At 43.0% G+C, this 18,377-nt stretch overlaps 1 protein-coding gene across 1 annotated transcript in view; it reads left to right on the top strand.

Moving 5' to 3' along the window:
• Positions 1-18,377, top strand: part of TAF1B (TATA-box binding protein associated factor, RNA polymerase I subunit B) — a 913,471-nt gene that overhangs the window by 117,275 nt on the left and 777,819 nt on the right. Inside the window, exon 3 of the mRNA XM_078647821.1 lies at positions 15,765-15,855. Within this exon, the coding sequence (XP_078503947.1) occupies positions 15,765-15,855 (91 nt within the window). The remainder of the gene's footprint in view (positions 1-15,764; positions 15,856-18,377) is intronic.

Here is an 18,377-nt window from a genome sequence, read left to right as displayed (position 1 = left end):
CAGAGCCGGGGATCGAACCATGAACCCTGTGCCCCGAAGTCAGCTGCCCTGGCCGCTGCACCACACCTCTCCACAAAGTCAATCTTCAGACCGGCAGCAAGTGAGGTCGGCAGGTGGGACAGTGGTTAGGAGTTAGCAGCAGCGCATTCCCACAAATGTCCTGAAGTCTTCCAGGTCTCAGGCCTCCAACCTAGGGATTCACGAGCGACACAGAGCACATCAAGGTTTCGGCATTAAATGCATTCCTAAGCGAACCAGTTTCATCAATAGGAGCAACCGTGAGGTCCTAGTTGCCAGGGTGGATTGCAATGGGGTGAATGGTGAGTTATAAGCAGGGATATACACTAACTCCTGATCCCCAACCTGGGAGCTTCCTCCTAGAGCTCCAGCTCAGTGGCCATCTTATTTCTAGATCTAGATAAGTTGTGTAAGTGGTCAAAAACAATGCTGGATACGTTTTCAATAAGCCTCTGTCAGTCTGTGGTTGCATGCCATGCTGGTAGTCCTAGATTAGGAAAGTGTTGAGGTGTGTGTCTGGCACAGTATAGTAGAAGTGATTTGCAATCAGTGAAGTTTATGGCACTCCTTACTTTTTGTGTCGATTCTTCAATGGTGTTGTTTCTGTTGGCAACGGCATCATGAACACCTGGGCGGTATTACCCATTGCCATTGTCGGTGCCTGGCGCACCTTTTAAAAGGTGCACTGGGTGCAAACAATGACAATGCGCCCCATTATGGTGAATGCGCTGCCCCCAAGGCCGTGAAAAACGGAGCAACTGCTTGCAGCCGCTCTTTGTTTTCACGAGCCACTGGAGTCGAGCTATACTGGCTGAAGAGGGGTGAAACCCCCAAACCGGTCCTAGGATGCTTGTTTCCAGTCCAGGGAACACCTGGCCTGGCAGTTCGGGCTGGACTGTTCCCATTGGGCGCAGGGTCAGGACTGATTTGCATATGGCTGGGTACAAACTAGAATGGCATGGTGAGCAAAAGCACAGGCGGCAACCCACCTGAGCTTTTAAAGGGGATTAGAGATCTCCTTGCAGGTGGATGCAGTCAGTGATTGCACTCGCCTGCATGGGGATGTCTGGTGGACACATAGGACCTCCTTTCTCCCCTCCAGAGGGCTGCTCTTAGGGGGCACACTCACAGTGTACCACCTAAAAGGTGAGAGCTTCTTTGCCTCGGCTTCTGGCTGGTAATATGGTGCGGGTGCTGACACAAAGGAGTTCCCTCATTTGCATAGTGCATGCCCCTATGCAAATTAGGGAATGCCCCTGGATGGTAGCATTGGTGCTATGTGTTCCAGCGCTATAGGTTTTACTGAAGGGGACGCACAAGCGTCTGCGCCCCCTTCTATAATACCAAAGTGCCCCTGAGGTGCGCAAAGCGGGTGGAAATGCCCGTAGCGCCACTGGAGCACCTATTGTAATATGGCCCCATAGCTTCATTCTTTGGATGCACCTTCTAGACACAATGGCCAGGTACATAGAAATATGCTTAACTGGTGGCAGGCTTTCCAATGTTGTTCCCTTCATCTCGCTTTTCTATATATCTTTGGAATCTGTTCCCATCAGTTTGGAAAGGAGAGAGCTAAGCAGTGGCGTCTATAGAAGTGAATTTTAGGGGCAACAGAAAAAACTGGTGAGCTAAGTACAAACGTGTGCATATGTACATATTTGCTGAAACTGTTTAAATCTGACATCACCCATTTGTTGTCCTTCAAAACGGAGTCCACAACGGGGGTACCAGGCACCTGGAGCCAGTTCTATTTTGCCAGGGTCGAACCAGGTTGTCAGCAAATGTTACAAGCGGGAGTCATAGTTCACCGGCCCACTGGAGGGCGTTCCCCAGCATGATACAAATTAAACTCACCGCAAACCCACCAAAGGGGAGAACCACAAGTACCGTAATGCCCCGTTCAGACACACCTAGCTAGTCGAGCGGAAGCGTTGATAAAGAGAGACGGCACTCAGACTGCATTGCGGACGCTTACCTCCACGTAAGAGCCTTTGAAGAAGGAGAATGTTTTCTCAGAAACGCGTCGGCAGTGGCTAAGGGAGCAAAAGCTGCGCTGTAACGCTCGCTTGTATGGAAATGCTATTAAAAGGACAGTAACCTACCTGACTTGGTGTGCGGACTCCGTTTTGAAGGGCAACAAATGGGTGATTATATATATATATATATATATATATAATCACCCATTTGTTGCCCTTCAAAACGGAGTCCGCACACCAAGTCAGGTAGGTTACTGTCCTTTTAATTGCATATATATATATATATTACCTACTGGCGGTCGCCAGTAGGTATATATAGTTAGGATTTTTTCTCTATGGGTTTTTTGAAAATTCTATGTCTAATAACTTTGGCGTTTGTGGACGGAATTGGCTGAAATTTTCAGGAAAATGGCACATTTTGTTTCTGAGCAGCCCTTGAAAATTTGGGGGGGGTTCGTCCAGTGGGGGCCGAGAAAAAAGGGGGGTCCCAAAACGTGTTTTTAACATTGAGTTTTCCATAGGGCGGTTGGCCTCACTTTTAGCCCGAACGGCTGAATGGATTTGCACGAAACTTGGCAAAATTGTAGGGACTGGTAGCCCGATGTGCCTTTTGTAGGTCTCAATATATGTGCTCCAGTGGATTTTGAGAAATTAACGTTTAAAAAAAGATATATATCTGTAAGCGCGGACCAGGCAGCGCTCTGGTTCGCGGACTTTTCGCGCAACGGAGCTTTGTGAAGCGAAGCTGATTGGTTCTCCGGCGTCTGTCAACATTCCAAACAGTCCGTAGCGGCCGCCATCTTGTCTCTCGGTAGGATCGAGAGACAAGAGGAGGTCAAAACAAAGGGGGAAATAACTATAAGGGGGCATAGTAGATCCTCGCTGACCCCCTAGGTTTGATGTGGAGGTTTTAAAAGGGCCCCGCGGGGCAAAAAAAAATAATAAAAATAATAATTGAACGGCTGAATGGATTTGCACGAAACTTGGCAAAATATTAGGGACTGGTAGCCCGATGTGCCTTTGCTAGGTCTCAATATATGTGCTCCAGTGGATTTTGAGAAATTAACGTTCAAAAAAAGATATATATCTGTAACAGCGCTCCGCTTCGCGTAACGGAGGTTTGCGAAGCTGATTGGTCATTCTGTCACTGGGCTATAGTTGGGCTACATCTGGCTGATATTTGGGCTACATTTGTTTTTTTGTGTGTCTGGCGGCCATCTTTGGGCTACATTGGGCTACATTGGGCTTCATTGGGCTACATTCGGCTAATTAGCAAATAGCTCATCGCAAACTAGGAATGGTAAAGAATCGCTATTTATTCCTTAAAGTTCGCTATTTAGGAAATGCAAATAACTTTGATGATACATATGGCGGTTCATCTCTAACAAGATAAGAAGCATAGGGATACATTTATGATGACTGGCGCATCACCAGGGATGTGTTAGTCATTCTGTGCCGCTGTTCCGTCACCTATGGTGTGCTGCATTTACAATGCGGCGCATCATGGGGCAAAAACAGCACAGATGCGTGATGTATCTGTGCCGTAAAGGTGGCGCATTGCTGGAGTTGTATCGCAAGTGTGATGAAGCTCCAGCAAGGGTCGGGGGTGCGCCTGTCGCAGGGTTTCTGTTCTCACACAGAACTGTGGACAGAGGATTGGAACCTCGGCGAATGCATTGCTGGAGTTGTATCGCAAGTGTGATGAAGCTCCAGCAAGGGTCGGGGGTGCCCCTGTCGCAGGGTTTCTGTTCTCACACAGAACTGTGGACAGAGGATTGGAACCTCGGCGAATTAGGGTGTCCCAAAACTCACGTTAGTAATCAAAAACTATTTAGCAAGCTAGGTACAGTGTCACATTGGATATAACAAACTCTCAATGTTTAGACAATCCAGAATATGAACTTATAGTACCTCAGGATACGTGGAACTCATGAACAGTCGGTCGTTATAGATTTCTTAGAAACCAGAACATGGAGTTAAGAAGAACAGATGTGTATTTGAAATGTTTATTTACTAATGCCGTCTTCTCAGGCGTAGTACCTTAGATAATAAAAGTACACATATTATCAGTAGCAAAATTACCAGCATAGTTACTAGTACATAAAAAGTGAATGGTGATAGTATGTTAACATGCTGTAAATGAATAAGAGTTAGCAACACTTATAAGCAGCCGCGGGCCGTGGAGGGAGTTACGGTGAGGCAGGGAGGCGGGGAGGGGGAGAAGCAGGGTGGAGAATACAAGTACACATATTATCAGTAGCAAAATTACCAGCATAGTTACTAGTACATAAAAAGCGAATGGTGACAGTATGTTAACATGCTGTAAATGAATAAGAGTTAGCAACACTTATAAGCAGCCGCGGGCCGTGGAGGGAGTTACGGTGGGGCAGGGAGGCGGGGAGGGGGAGGGGCAAGGTAGAGAGGGCTCCACCCTGCTTCTCCCCCTCCCCGCCTCCCTGCCCCATCGTAACTCCCTCCACGGCCCGCGGCTGCTTATATCTCACCCTCCCTAATACACATATTATATTATTTGCTAAGAAGGTCTCTTTGTGTTGGTTTAGGGCGTGCCCATACTTTAGTGTCTTAGATTTGAAGGAATCACATCAGCATACACCAGCTCTCTCTTCATGTGAACCGCATCAACTGTTGTGTATGTGTGTTCGGCAAAGCAATATAAAACCCGCCTCATGCCCAGAATTGGCAGAAGTTGCACTTATGTTATGAGTATGAAGTCGTGGAGATCAGACCTCATAACAATTCTGTATCGTGTTGTTCTTGAAACTTTAGCACTCGCTGTACAGATATAGTTTAACAAGTAAAGCAGATAGTAGACCAATAACATATTATTCTCATGTAAACCACGATGAACTACTAGGTGGAAAGCTAAAGCAACAACTAAGTGTCGTGTGCAGAAGTTGCAAAAAAGGAAAAATGGCGTTTAAACCGGTAATGAGCCCATGCTAACTTAACACGGTGTAAAGATATCCAGGACCTAGATGACACCTCCTCATGATCCGGAAACGAACTGAATAAGATAATAGAAGTGCCATCTCATGAGAGCAGATTGCAAGTTTATATGTGGACGGTCCGCAAGGTAAAGCATTAAAAACTAGGAAAATTCAATGCTAAAGAAAAATAAAACAGCCAAGTACTTTATCGAGTCTTAAGCCAATAGGCAAGGTAAATAATAAAAACTTGACAAATAAGTCAATGAATTGTCAATGAAATGCTAGTACTCAGCATATCAAACATGAAAAAGGTCTATGACCTAACTGTGTATGCAAAATAAGCTGCAACAGCCTCCAATAGGAAGTCACCGTCTTCATCCGAAAACAGTTCAGCCATCCAATTTAAAAGCGGAAAAGAACATACGTGCTCTCCCAGCACCGGATCCTCTATCACCATCAGAGGACAGCTCGGTGGGTTTTCAAGAAAGCTCTGTTCCAAGAAAGACTGTGCTGCCGCCAGTAAATTCCAGGGACCAAGTAGTCCATGCATCAATGCCACAGCCATAATCCTTTCGCCAGGACAAACCAACTCGTGAGTAATGATAGGAGTCATCAGCTGATTAAAGTCGACGTCAGGAGAAACCGGTCCGCAGAGACACAAATCAATGGCCCAATCGAAATCACAGGTCAGGCAGTGAAATACAGGCTGGACACAGGTGAAGTAGGAGAACCGAAAAGATAATCCATATGCCGTGCTTAATATCGCCAACGGCATTGTGCCATAATATTCTAGCATGCGATTGCGGAACAGTGTCAGCAGCTGCAGGGTCGGAGGTTGCATAGGAGGGACATCCATATTTAAAAATGTAAAAAAGCACAAGAGCGTCCGCTGGTAATGCAAGTAAAAATGCCAATCCACGAACCAGAGTGCAGAAAATACAATGAAAGGAAGCAGGGATGACTCCAAAGATTTTCTCAAATGAAGTCACGAGACCACTGGTAACAACTTTAAAAAAGTGTGCCAGGGATTTTGTGGAGGATGCGTTAAAGATAGTCGGAAACATGTTGCTGAAATTGAAAGGCAAACCTGTGTACGGGTGTTCGCTATGTGAAGTACGAAAGTTTCACGGGCCGAACTCAAGGCCACCTCTCTCTGAGACAAAAGAGCTCTTATTCTTGCCATGCCGTTGAAACGTGTCCCAAGGTTGGTATTTGTGGCCAGATTGAAAACTCCCTATGTTCATGTATGGGAGGAAATAGAACATTTCTGCAGCAAATAACCCGTTCACTTACTGTTACGATAAAAGGAATACTTTTAATTAACTCAGAACAATCTTCATTATTGAGCATCAAATAACTACCATTTTCCAACAACTTGAACGTGGGGATGATAGCAGGAACTGGCGTGCCTTGCAACACGCAAGCCATATTTGGTCGGTGTTTGTTGCATGAATCGTGTAACTGTATGTGCCTACACATTAGTGAATGATCTGGCGTCTCAGTGCATTCCTCTCCATTCAGATAAACTTCTTGATCATCTTTGAAACATCTGTATGTGTATGGAAGCGACCAGACCTCATGAACAAAAGCACTACCTAAAGGTTCATAACGACCTATTGGTATATATTTCATACAATTTGAAAACTTATATAAAGCAAAAGGCAGCGTTATTAAACCGTGGATAAGGCATGTTGCCAAAAAACCCGCAATCCTCTGCTGATGATGTCACTGAGCATGTCATGAATGATGTAATATGTGACATCATCAGCAGTGGATTATGGGTAATGGTATCTCTAGTTTACTCCCCTATAGCTGTCTTTCTTTTAACATAAGTGTGTGTTTCCTTCCCTTATACTTACTGTTTTTGGTTCGCTTCCAGTTCGCGTACCAGCGAGCGAACTAGGAAGCGAACTAAGAGAAATAGAGGTTGGCACAGTTCCAAATATTGTACCAATTTTTTAATAACGGGGAGGTAGTTCTGAAAAGAACTTTTTTTTTATTTTTCTGAACATTTTTTTACTGTTTTTGAATTTTTCGGAACAGTTTTATATTTTTTTGGGTTTTTCTTGGAGGGGGCAATGAAAACGATTCATTGTAAAGGGCTCAACAGGAGCAACAAAACAAAAAAAAGAAGTATTTATTATTTTGGGCGTTTCGGACAAACTTGCATATGATAGTCAATAGCTCTGTTGATCAGAGTGATGCTTTTTTCTCCGTAGGAAATGAATCCATCGCAAAATGCGCAGGTGTGTTTTACATCACCAAATCTCATTTGTATATTTGGCACCATCTCCCTGCCCTCTGGTCCCGTTACTTCCGGTACAACAGATCTTCTGGCCATAATAGGGAGATTATCTAGGTCGTTCCGAAACTGTGCAGCACTGTAGTTGTTAGGATGCCACCTAGTCATATGGCGATGCATTGTGTAGTTTCCGAAACTGTATTTTTTGTCGGTCCCTCTGGACAGTCTATCTTGACATATAAGGCAAGTTACGTATCTTGCATTTACTTTTTTCTGACCTTTGGGAATTTTAAAAAATTGCCAAATGAAGTTTTCTTTCCGGTGAGACGTCTTGGGCTGCTCAGGCAAAAACTGCCTCTCTTCGTGCTCGTCCTCCTGTTCCTCTTCTTCTTCTTCTTGTTGAATTACAACTTGAGCAGGTGGTCCACTCTTCCTTGGATGTGGTGGAGGTGGTGGGGAAGCACCAGCTGAAGCTACTAAAGAAGCCATTGCTCAGTGATCACAAAGGGTCTTTCTCTCACAATGATGAAAGTCAGAGTGAGGAAAGAAGGAGGGATTTTCATCATTTGGGAAAAACAAGAGTTCTCAACCAATCAAAAGTGTTCATTTTAGATTATATGACCTAGTCTTACATCATTAGGAAACCAAAAGTGAAATGAACCAATGAAAAGTGTTATTACCAAGTCACATGACTTGCTGTGTTTACGTTAAGCGCTTTGCAGGGCCTCCCGGTTTGCTTCCAGAAACCTGCGCTTTGCGACTCGCTTCGCGTACCAGTTCGCTAACGTAGCACGTCATATGACGTATCACGCGACAACGTGAAACGTCATGCGGACGGGAGGCGTCACGATGTTGTTTTCTAACGCGGCACTTGCGGTAAAGAAACGTTTACCGGCTCGCGGTCTATTTCGCGGCATCAAGGTCAGCTAACGGGAAGCTTCCCGATTCGCGAAGCGGGAACGAAGAAAAAAAAATATTTAAAAAAAAAATTATTCATAAACATATAAAATATATTTTGGGATTTAAAGAAGAATACATTTTACAGCTACAGATATTAGCTGTTAAAAAACCAATGAAATTCACAGAAAAAACCATAGGTTATAGACCATATATAGTTAGGAATTAGCATTTACAAAACCTTGAAAATTCACTGAAAAAACCATAGGTTATAGACCATATATAGTTAGGAATTAGCATTTAGAAAACCTTATTTTACTCACACAAAACCATTGAAATTCCATATATAGTTAGTTGCACTAACTATATATCGCGCACCCGCAATCCACTGCTGATGATGTCACATATTACATCATTCATGACATGGTCAGTGACATCACTGATGACATCACTGATGACATCTCAAATGACATCACTGATGACAACATCCAGTGACTATATGTTTCTGTAAAGTTAAAATATGTCTTAGATATTGAAGAATGAGTGGATGTATAAGTGTCTGGATGAAGGATTTAGTAGGTGCGTGACTGACTGTATGAGTGAGTGATTAAATGTGTCTCACTGAATGCATGGGTTAGTGACTAAACTGTCTTAATTTGTGCATCATTATGTCTGTTGTGATGTAAACTGCTGCATGTGTTGATCATTAGCTATACGAGAGGCTATATGTGTTATTAATTGGTTGCCCAAGTATTTCTATGGGAGATTGAGTTTGTGTGGGGGTGGCTGGGAGGTGTGTGACTCTGTGCATAGATGTGTGAGCAGTTGATTCACTAGGTGTATGAGTTCAAGAGTGCATGTGGAAAAAGCTACATGGGCGGTTGACTGTGTGCATGAGTGTATTGATGAGTGAATGGATATCTCAATGCTACATGTCATAGTAAGTACATATGTAAAACACAGTACATGTGAGAGTTGGCATATATAAATAACTGTGCATGAGAGCCACTGAATGTGTGAGTGGCTGTATGGATCATTGTGAACTTGTATCAGGGATTGTATAAGAGAGTAAATATGTGTTAGTATATGTTTGAATAAGTAAGGTGTGTATAACTGTATAGTTGAGGAAATGGAGGTGAGATTGTTTCTTTGCATGACTGACTAGGTGTGTGAGTAACTCCATGGATGAGTGACAGTGTGTGAGTGTCTGTATACACTGAGTGTATCTAAGGTTATATTAGAGTCTGAAGAGGTTTATCGTATTAGCACAAGAATGATGTCAAATGAGATGTCATCAGTGATGTCATCAGTGATGTCATTTGAGATGTCATCAGTGATGTCATCAGTGATGTCACTGACCATGTCATGAATGATGTAATATGTGACATCATCAGCAGTGGATTGCGGGTGCGCGATATATAGTTAGTGCAACTAACTATATATGGAATTTCAATGGTTTTGTGTGAGTAAAATAAGGTTTTCTAAATGCTAATTCCTAACTATATATGGTCTATAACCTATGGTTTTTTCAGTGAATTTTCAAGGTTTTGTAAATGCTAATTCCTAACTATATATGGTCTATAACCTATGGTTTTTTCTGTGAATATATATATATATATATATATATATCAATACCCTTTCAAGCTAGTTTCCAGATTTTAGGTGGGTAGCAGCTCCTTATCCATCCATGCATCCATCTAATACACACATACCTACAAAGTCTGATTTCAACATTTTAAGCCAACAACATTGCTTTAAATGTTGCTCATAAATAAATAAATAATCACTTCGATCGAGCAATCTCCAATTATTACAGGTCCCTAAAATAAAAAAATCGCGTCAGGGAGGTCGTGCTTTGGCACATACAGGACCTGCTCTCTGGAACTACCTTCCCCTTAAACTCAAACTCATCACTAATCATTTATCCTTTCGCAAAACCCTTAAGACCCACCTTTTTACTATTAACTAATCAGCTATGACTTACTACCTCTGTAAATGACCAGGCATGGGACAAATCTCCATATTTTAGAACAAGCGCGGAGATACCCCTTCGGGGATTTATTCAGGCGCTATAAAAGCACATAAATAATAAATGAAGCAACTAATGTGTGTGCAAAATGCTGCATCTGGTTTTTTTCTGTCTCACCTCCTGGTATATTCAGCAGCTGTAGTGGTTGGGCACAAGCGGGGTTGGCCTTTTGTTGACTCGAGTATTCGTAGGATCGTTTAGTATTACGAACAAACATTGCCCATCTCCTTTCATCTGTCTGAGCAGCTCTTGGCAACGGCTTTGTTGGGCAAGTAGCTTGCTCATGGAAGGGGCACGTAATCGCCTTACACATTTAGGGTATGAGATTTTCACTGTTATGAACTTTGCCAGTTGATAAAGAGATAGTTTCCTTTTCAAAATACTGGAGGAAAAGCGGACCCATATCTATTGGTATCTCAAAACCATACATTGAATTCAGTATTTTCAATATTATAAATTGCAATGTTTATTTTTTCAAATACTTTTCCGTCCGGACTCTCTGAGCAGAATTAAAAAAGAATAAGGTAGTGTTGAAATGTAAAGGGAAACACTTGCCAAGGCTTAGTTTATTTTCCACAGGATTCAGCCATATGTTATTCTGTAGCTGCCAAGGGAGAATACGTTATGGGCCTGCTGGAGAAGGGTCATGTTAAGCACACCTTCTGCCCTGAATGACTGCAGTTGATGGCCCTTCGTCAGCACCATAAAAATTGTTGGTTGTCAAAGCTGGTGCTTTCATGCAATATGTGGAATGCAAGAGAAAAAGCACATTGAGCTCTTCAATCATACCCCAGCCAATGTTTCCCTGTTGCTATGCTTTTACAGACAAGCTGGGAGGGGTGACCATGTATTTAAGGGGGTGGGAGAACCAGCAGCACAAGAAAAAAATGAAATAGAAAATATGTATACTCATGAAGTGGTGCATGAAAAAGAAAAAAATTGTTCCCTAAATACGAGCAGTGAAACGATACAAGTCACTGTAGGAAAGTGCCTCTTTTTGTAATGGTCACACCCACTTTTTTCCTCTGATACTGATGTTTTTCGGCCAATGTGCACTGGGTCCTTGCTAACTAGGCTCCAGTGCTCTTTCCCTAAATCACAATGTTAAATGGCCTAATTATACCACTGTTGGCACACACTTTAGCATCCATGTAAGTCCCTAGTAAGTGGTACCTCTAGTACCTAGGGCATGGGTACTAAAGATGGTCCCTTGGGCTGTCGGATGTATTCTGCCACTCTAAGGAACCCCCTACAACTTGCATGCTGGCTGCCATTGCAGACTGCGTGTCATGATGCAAACTATGAGTGAAAACACAGCATGGCACACTCACTGTGTGCCATGCCAAAGTCATTGCATGTAATATATGCAAATCACCCCTACATCAGGCCGTATAGCCCTAAGGCAGGGTGCATTATATTACATGTGAGGGCAGATCTGCATTAGTAGCTATGCCCCTGTGCTGTCTAGTTCAATTTCTAGATGATACAAGTGAACAGGGAAGCCATCTTAAGTATATGTACTGTGCACTGGTCATTACGAGTTCCCCAACTGCACGATGGCTTTGCTGAAACCTATGGTGTTTAATAAGACACCTTGTCTTAATAAATCTGTCCTGTTGTCAGTACTATGTCATGCCCCCCGGAGGGCACCTTGAAGGTTCCCCGTGAAAAACCTACCAGTATCTAGTGTGCTGCCTGACTGGTCTTATCCAGCCTACCACTACAGACCGGTTTCGGACATCCTGCAGGTGAAAGCCCATGCTCTCTGAGGCCAGAAACAATGCCTGCTCCGAAGGAAGGTGTTTACACCTCCTCCAGCAGCATGGCTAGTGATTTAGCACATCAAGGCCAGGTGCTTCAAAGCCCCTGCTGCCTTTGATATGCAACCCGACTTCTCCGGAACCTGGAAATGCCACCCCTTACCCTGAGGCCCATTTTGCACCAGAACAGGTGGGAAATTAGCTATGCAAGTAGGAGTGTTGATCCACCAGGCTAAATGCAAAACCAACAGTTGATGGACAGAATGCAGAACAATGTCATACATTCAACCCAGTACAGAGATCTGGGCCTAAATCCATCATTTTGTGGCTCACCATGCCATTCCAGTTTGAACCCAGGCATCTGCAAATCATTCTTGACCCTGTGTCCAATGGGAACAGTACAGCCCGAACTGCCTGGTCAGGTCCTCTCTGGACTGGGACCAAGCATCCTAGGATCGGTTTCGGGGTTTCACCCCTCATTAGCCAGGATAGCTTGACTCCAGTGGCTTGGAGAGCACAGGACCCACGTCTGGGCATACCTGTCACACTCGTGACAAATGCAAAAAGAACAATTGATGGACAGAATGCAGAACAATGTCCTACATTTACCCCAGTACAGAAATCTGGGCCTAAATCCATTGTTTTTTTGCTCACCATGCCATTCCAGTTTGAAGCCAGCCATATGCAAATCAGTCTTCACCCTGTGCCCAATAGGAACAGTCCAGCCCAAACTGCCAGACTAGGTCCTCCCTGGACCTGAACCAAGCATCCTAGGACCAGTTTCGGGGTTTCACCCCTCATCAGCCAGGATAGCTTGACCCCAGTGGCATGGAGAGCACAGGGCCCACATCTGGGCATAACCGTCCTACTCGGGGTGACAGATGCAAATAGAACAATTGATGGACAGAATGCAGAACAGGCTCGTCACACCCCTAAGGTGGGATGCCTGATGTGTTTCCCAAATGAAGGGTTCCACTATCTTGTATTTGGTCGAATTAGGAACTCTGGGAGAGGGTTATGCCCACTTCCTATAGGAAGTCGTTGTATAGGGGGGGTGTAGTGAGTCCAGGGGTACGTAGCCCATTGACTACTACCCTTCACGCCCCTTAATGCCACTAAATCAAGTATTTAGGTGACCCCCTGACACCAGGAACTTAGATTTGTCTGCCTGAGAGAAGGAGGACAAAGAAGAGCTGAAGATGTGAGAACTGTGGATCAGCATCTACTTTGGCCCAAATCCCTGCCTTACTGCTGCTCTCCCGACAATGACCAACTCGTCCAGAAGCGAACAGCCTCCCCAAATCCTTGGAGGTCTGCCCAGCGTTTCCTCGACCCAGCAACATCGCCCTTGGAGTGAAGGAGCCACTCCTTGCACCAGCAGACACCAACTGCATGGTTCCGGTACACCCACTGTGGAAGCAGCCCCTCAGCAGGAGGTCTTTGTGTTCCAGGAGATCAGATCCCTCCCCATGCCGAGTTTGGAGATGCCAGGACCCCCAAGAGCTGCCCTGCACCAATACCCTAGGTACTGGAGCCAGTTACAAGCACCAACGCTTGTTTGTGTTCAATGAGAACACCACCACTTCCAAAACTTAGCTGCACATCAAGGGACTCTGAGAGAGACCAACTCCAAACAGAGAGTAGCCCTGCCACCTTTCTTTTCCATCTCCTGCAGGAACACCTAGAACTGTGAGAGCCTTTAACTACTCAACGACCCGCCGGACAAAATACCTCTGTAGCCTGCATAAACCAATAGTGTCTCTGTGGTCCTCAGGCCCTCAAGAGCCAAGCCCCCACCCTTGGGTTCTGCCGGACTGGTTTTCAGTTGCCCTTGCAGCATTTTCTTACAGATATTGTTCCCCATTGATGTTAGTGTGTAGCTTTCAAGGCTACCACTGCTTAAAGCACCTCTGCACCCGGACACCCCAGGGTAGGTAAACTTGAACTCTTGGTGCTTTCTTGGACCTTGACCCCTACATTACTTAAGTCCAGAAGAACAGTCCAGTAAGTTGTCTGTAAGTGTACCTATACAGTGTATGTTGCTCTCATAGGATAACATTACCTCGTTCGAGGCTCATGCCTTACATCTGGCAACTGTCATTTTCTACTGTTTTTACTGTAAAATTTGATAAAATCTACCTGATTTCGATAATCTTGGTGTCTAAAAGTATATAAAAAAGTTTTTCAGAATTTTTTTCAGGTTTCTTCTTCAGTGTGTGACTGTGTGTTTAACAAATGTTTAACACAACCCTGTGATGAGCCTAAACTGCTTGTCCACACTACCACATAGAAAGCATTTGGGATTATTATTTTAAGTTCTTTAAGCCAATAAGGGTTGTCTGAACTTTCTACATAGTGTACCTCCTTTTGGTACACTAAATAAAAAGCCAGCTTCCTACAATCACTCAATCAAAAGAATCGTATGAAGCTGTGTTTCCCAAAATATTTTCAAGGCCCGAAGGTGGTTAGCATTCTGATTTTTGGTGGGTCGCAAAAGTCGTAGGAATAAATAAAGATTACTTTAAATTCTGTGTTTAACTTGTCACATTTAATTTAAAGACAGAGATCAAATGTCGGGCTGCTTATTTTCTTTTAACACGAGGATTGGTGTTTACTTTTCTTTCTCTGACCGCAAAAAAAGCGAAGGGCTAATTTATAGTGACTTTTTAAAGTGAATTATGTGACAATTTAGAATGTTGTCTTTTGCAGCACACAATTTAAATACCTATAAATTAGCTATATGCATCCAGCAGTTAAGAAAGCATAAATAAAGCAGTTTTTCTTGTAATTCTGAAGTGTGCTGGACACAGATTTTAATAGGATGAAAGCAAATCAAGACACTTACTTGGTAATGCACAAATGATTCACCACATTATCATGTGTGTGCTACATAGATGTAGTAGTAAAACTGTAGGTCTGTGAAAATGTAGTGGTCATTTCAAAGGAAAAATATACTGTCTGTAAATGACAATGCGCTACCACATGATGCTTTAGTTATATTCAAAAATCCCACATACTCATGTCCATTAAAGGTAGGTGGGTAGCAAAAGTTTGTTATTCTAAAAAGTGGGCAATTGTTATAAAAAGATTTTTAGAACTACTGGTATAGATGCTATGCTCCAGAAAAGGAACAAACCCAAGGCCAGACATTGAATAAGAAGCTAGCAAATAAGAATGACAATAAAACAAAACATTTGTTATCAGTGGACTGGCTCTAAGCCCTCTGTAAGTTCACAGTAGGTCTTTCACCACCAGACAGTTTGCGTTGTCTGGTAGGCGAGACCTAAAAGGTATTTCGAGCATTCTTCATAAGAGTCACCATTGAGAATTACCTACACATTGGTAAATAGTTGGCTATGAAGAAATAGCATGAATTATTTACATCCAGAAATGTATGTTCTAGAACTCACAGCTCTCCATATCCAAATCTCTTATCATGTCTAATAATAAAAAATAAAAACAGTGATACAGTTGTCCATATAAATACTCTCCTAGGAGTATTGGTTCAGACCTTTCTCGGCACACTACCCACTCTGTGGCTTTTATGAATTCTTTTAGGTATTAAAAAAATATCTACTCCTTTCTAAATTTGTACACAAACTAGTAAAGTTTAGTAGTTGAAATAAAAATGTAATCAAAAGTAAATAGCTGATAAAAGCGATAGCAATCTGTTGTTTCTCCAATCCATAGGCTGGATATACTTGGACTGAGTTATAGGTAAAATTATTGTATTTAAACCTTCTTTTCTCAAAGTAATCTCAGGAATGATTTTCTGTAGATAGAGTGAAAGTAGATATTTGATGCAAACAAGCAAATGTCACTGTGTGTAATACAAAACAGCCAGTACTGAATCTATAATGATCTAACACATCTTCTAATCGTTCTATTCCACAGAGAATTAAAGAAGTTGATGATGCGTCCGTGTTTACTGCCAACTCAAAAAGCCAGTCCATTTCCAGAGGACTGAAAGCGAGGAAAACCCTAGGTATGGGCAATATGTCTGTACTTTTTCATTTTGCAAAATTACATATGCTAGCGTGAGTATAATATACCGAAAAACTGATATGTATATTGATGTTAGGCATTCAACCCCTTCCATGCTGATGACGGCCCCCTTCCAGCAGCGCCACTTTCCTGAAGTCCTCCATTGAGTTTGACTGCGGTTTCCAACACCATTTCACACCTATGCACCGGTCTTCCCTGGTGTAGGTAACGTAGGTACTAGGGTATCCACGGGTGGGGTGGCTCTCCAACCTTCTGCCTTCCACTGGGTTTCTTCAGGGTCCACTGGGAAGAGTTGTTAATCTTTAAAAACCCAACCGAGACTTTCACATAGAATTGTACGGAGTGTTCAGTCTTGTTCCCCACAGCACATGCTCTCCATGGGGTCCCTATCTACTCGCCTTGGGTGGTTCCTTGGGTCCCCAGCACTTCTACGTCCTCTCAACACTGTCTTGACCCAAGTCGTGGTTCTTATATCACTTACTTAGTATATGGTTTGGGTGCCCCCCTCTCCCCCCCCCCCCCCGGGGCCCAGTGTGTACTCTGTGCTATTTACTGTGTTTCTTTGTTAAGTATTGTGTGCATTGTGTTTATCTCACCGTGTTAGAGAGTATTATATAATAAATACATATTTTTATAAATACCTTGTGTAGTTATTTTCACTTAATCTATACTATAAGATTGCATTCTGGTAAAACAAGCTGCTTTACACTCCTTCTGGACTAAGCCTGAAGGCTGCTCTCCACAGCTACCACTTAGAGAGCTTTCTAAGGTTGTCTAACATCTCTTAAATCACCATAAGGGTTGTGTGGACTGGTGCCCACTTATATTAATGGACATCATGTACATCATGGACATCATGTACCAGGCCAACTTCTCAAAAGAACGTATCTACTGATTGAGTATTACTACTTCTACAATGCCAGCTCTTGTCCTCTCCCACTCCCCATTAGCCTCTGTTCAACTCTGCTGTTATTTGAAAGCAAGAACTGTCTAATTTGTGCTCCATGGTCAATTTCTGCTCATCTTTTGTGCCGCATGCTCGTTTTCTGCTCATCTCTGTGCCGCATGCTCATCTTCTATCTTTGTACCATCGTGGTGGTAGCACAACAAAAATCGAGAACCCTCACTCACCCATAGGGTGACATGCTTCATCATTGGGTTCCCTCTTGCACACAGTGCCCACAAGGTGCATAGTGTGGGCTACAACTCTCCCTTAGAAGAGGAGCGTGAGGTGTTTTCTTCTCCAATGTGATATGTGAGTGAGGGGCTGAGTGCTAAATAATATAAAAATGTGTGTATTAAAACTACCTAATATGGGGAAAATAAACTGTATTCGATATCCCCAATGGATGGAATTAAAAACAGTGTAACAATAGGGATAAGGATGTTCCCTATCTGACTAGGTCAACATGTTTCTGCTAAGGGATGTAAATTCGTAGCATTCTTCAGGACCAATGTCTTATCACGCTGCTAAAATTCGTGAAAGTTAATTAAACGAAAAAACCATACTTCTTTGTATGGATGTCTTCAAAACCAGCTTCAGTATGGTCCGCCCTCTGCAACATATAAGATATATTCTCAAGTTCACAACCAACTCAATGTAATAGTGCCCAAGGGCAAGTGATAAAGTGCCAATAACACACGTGACATGACACCTACTACAAATAGATTAAATCAATGCTTTCACCATTTGCAGATAAACTCTGCTTTTACCTTCAATAGGTCCTCTTATCTAATACTCGGAATCTTAAGGCAAAAAAATCAAAGTAGTGTGAATAATAATCCTTCACAATACCACATCAAAAATCCTTAAAATATTCTCAATCAAAACTCTATTTGAATGTTCTGTATACATGTATATACAACATTCATCCTATTTCCTCGAGTATGCAATACAGTCATATGTAACCACAACCTGTCGCTATTATTAGCTCTATATGTCTCTCTCATCCTCCTCAATTATATAGCTATACTCGGGAGATAATACTTCAGGTAGCATACAAGTATAACCCCAAGGCGCATTCCAGTTATGTCAGATGAACACCCACGTATTACCCATACCGCTTGTTTCATATGCAAGTCCTGACTCTCACTTCGGTGCGGGAATGTACAACATGCCGCGCTCCTTAAGGATCACTCGCACCACTCACCAACTTTCCGAGTGTATTTCCACCAGACGAGAGGCCAGAAGGGGAGAGCGGGTGCTTCCATTTACCGCATTTAGCTCTCCGGCGTCTCCTGAACCAGAAATAATAAACATCACTTCCGGGTACCTTAGCGCGTACCAGGGATTTCCCAAAACAAAGACATTCACGAAAAACATTACTAGCGATGTCCTAAAAGCAATGCAATTCACTAAAAATTGGCACTCTAAAAATAATAAAATGAAATACGAGGAGGGTAACCAAACATGTGTATATATTAGGCATTATGGGATACGTAGTTCACACATGTGCTGTAGTGAACGCAAACTCATACTTCTCTTAATCAGAGTACAGAACT

This window comes from Lissotriton helveticus, chromosome 6 (assembly GCF_964261635.1).
Source record: "Lissotriton helveticus chromosome 6, aLisHel1.1, whole genome shotgun sequence".
In the NCBI taxonomy this organism is placed as follows: Eukaryota; Metazoa; Chordata; class Amphibia; order Caudata; family Salamandridae; genus Lissotriton; species Lissotriton helveticus.
The sequence above is the reverse complement of the archived record's forward strand: the minus strand, read 5'-3'. Positions and strand labels throughout refer to the sequence as shown.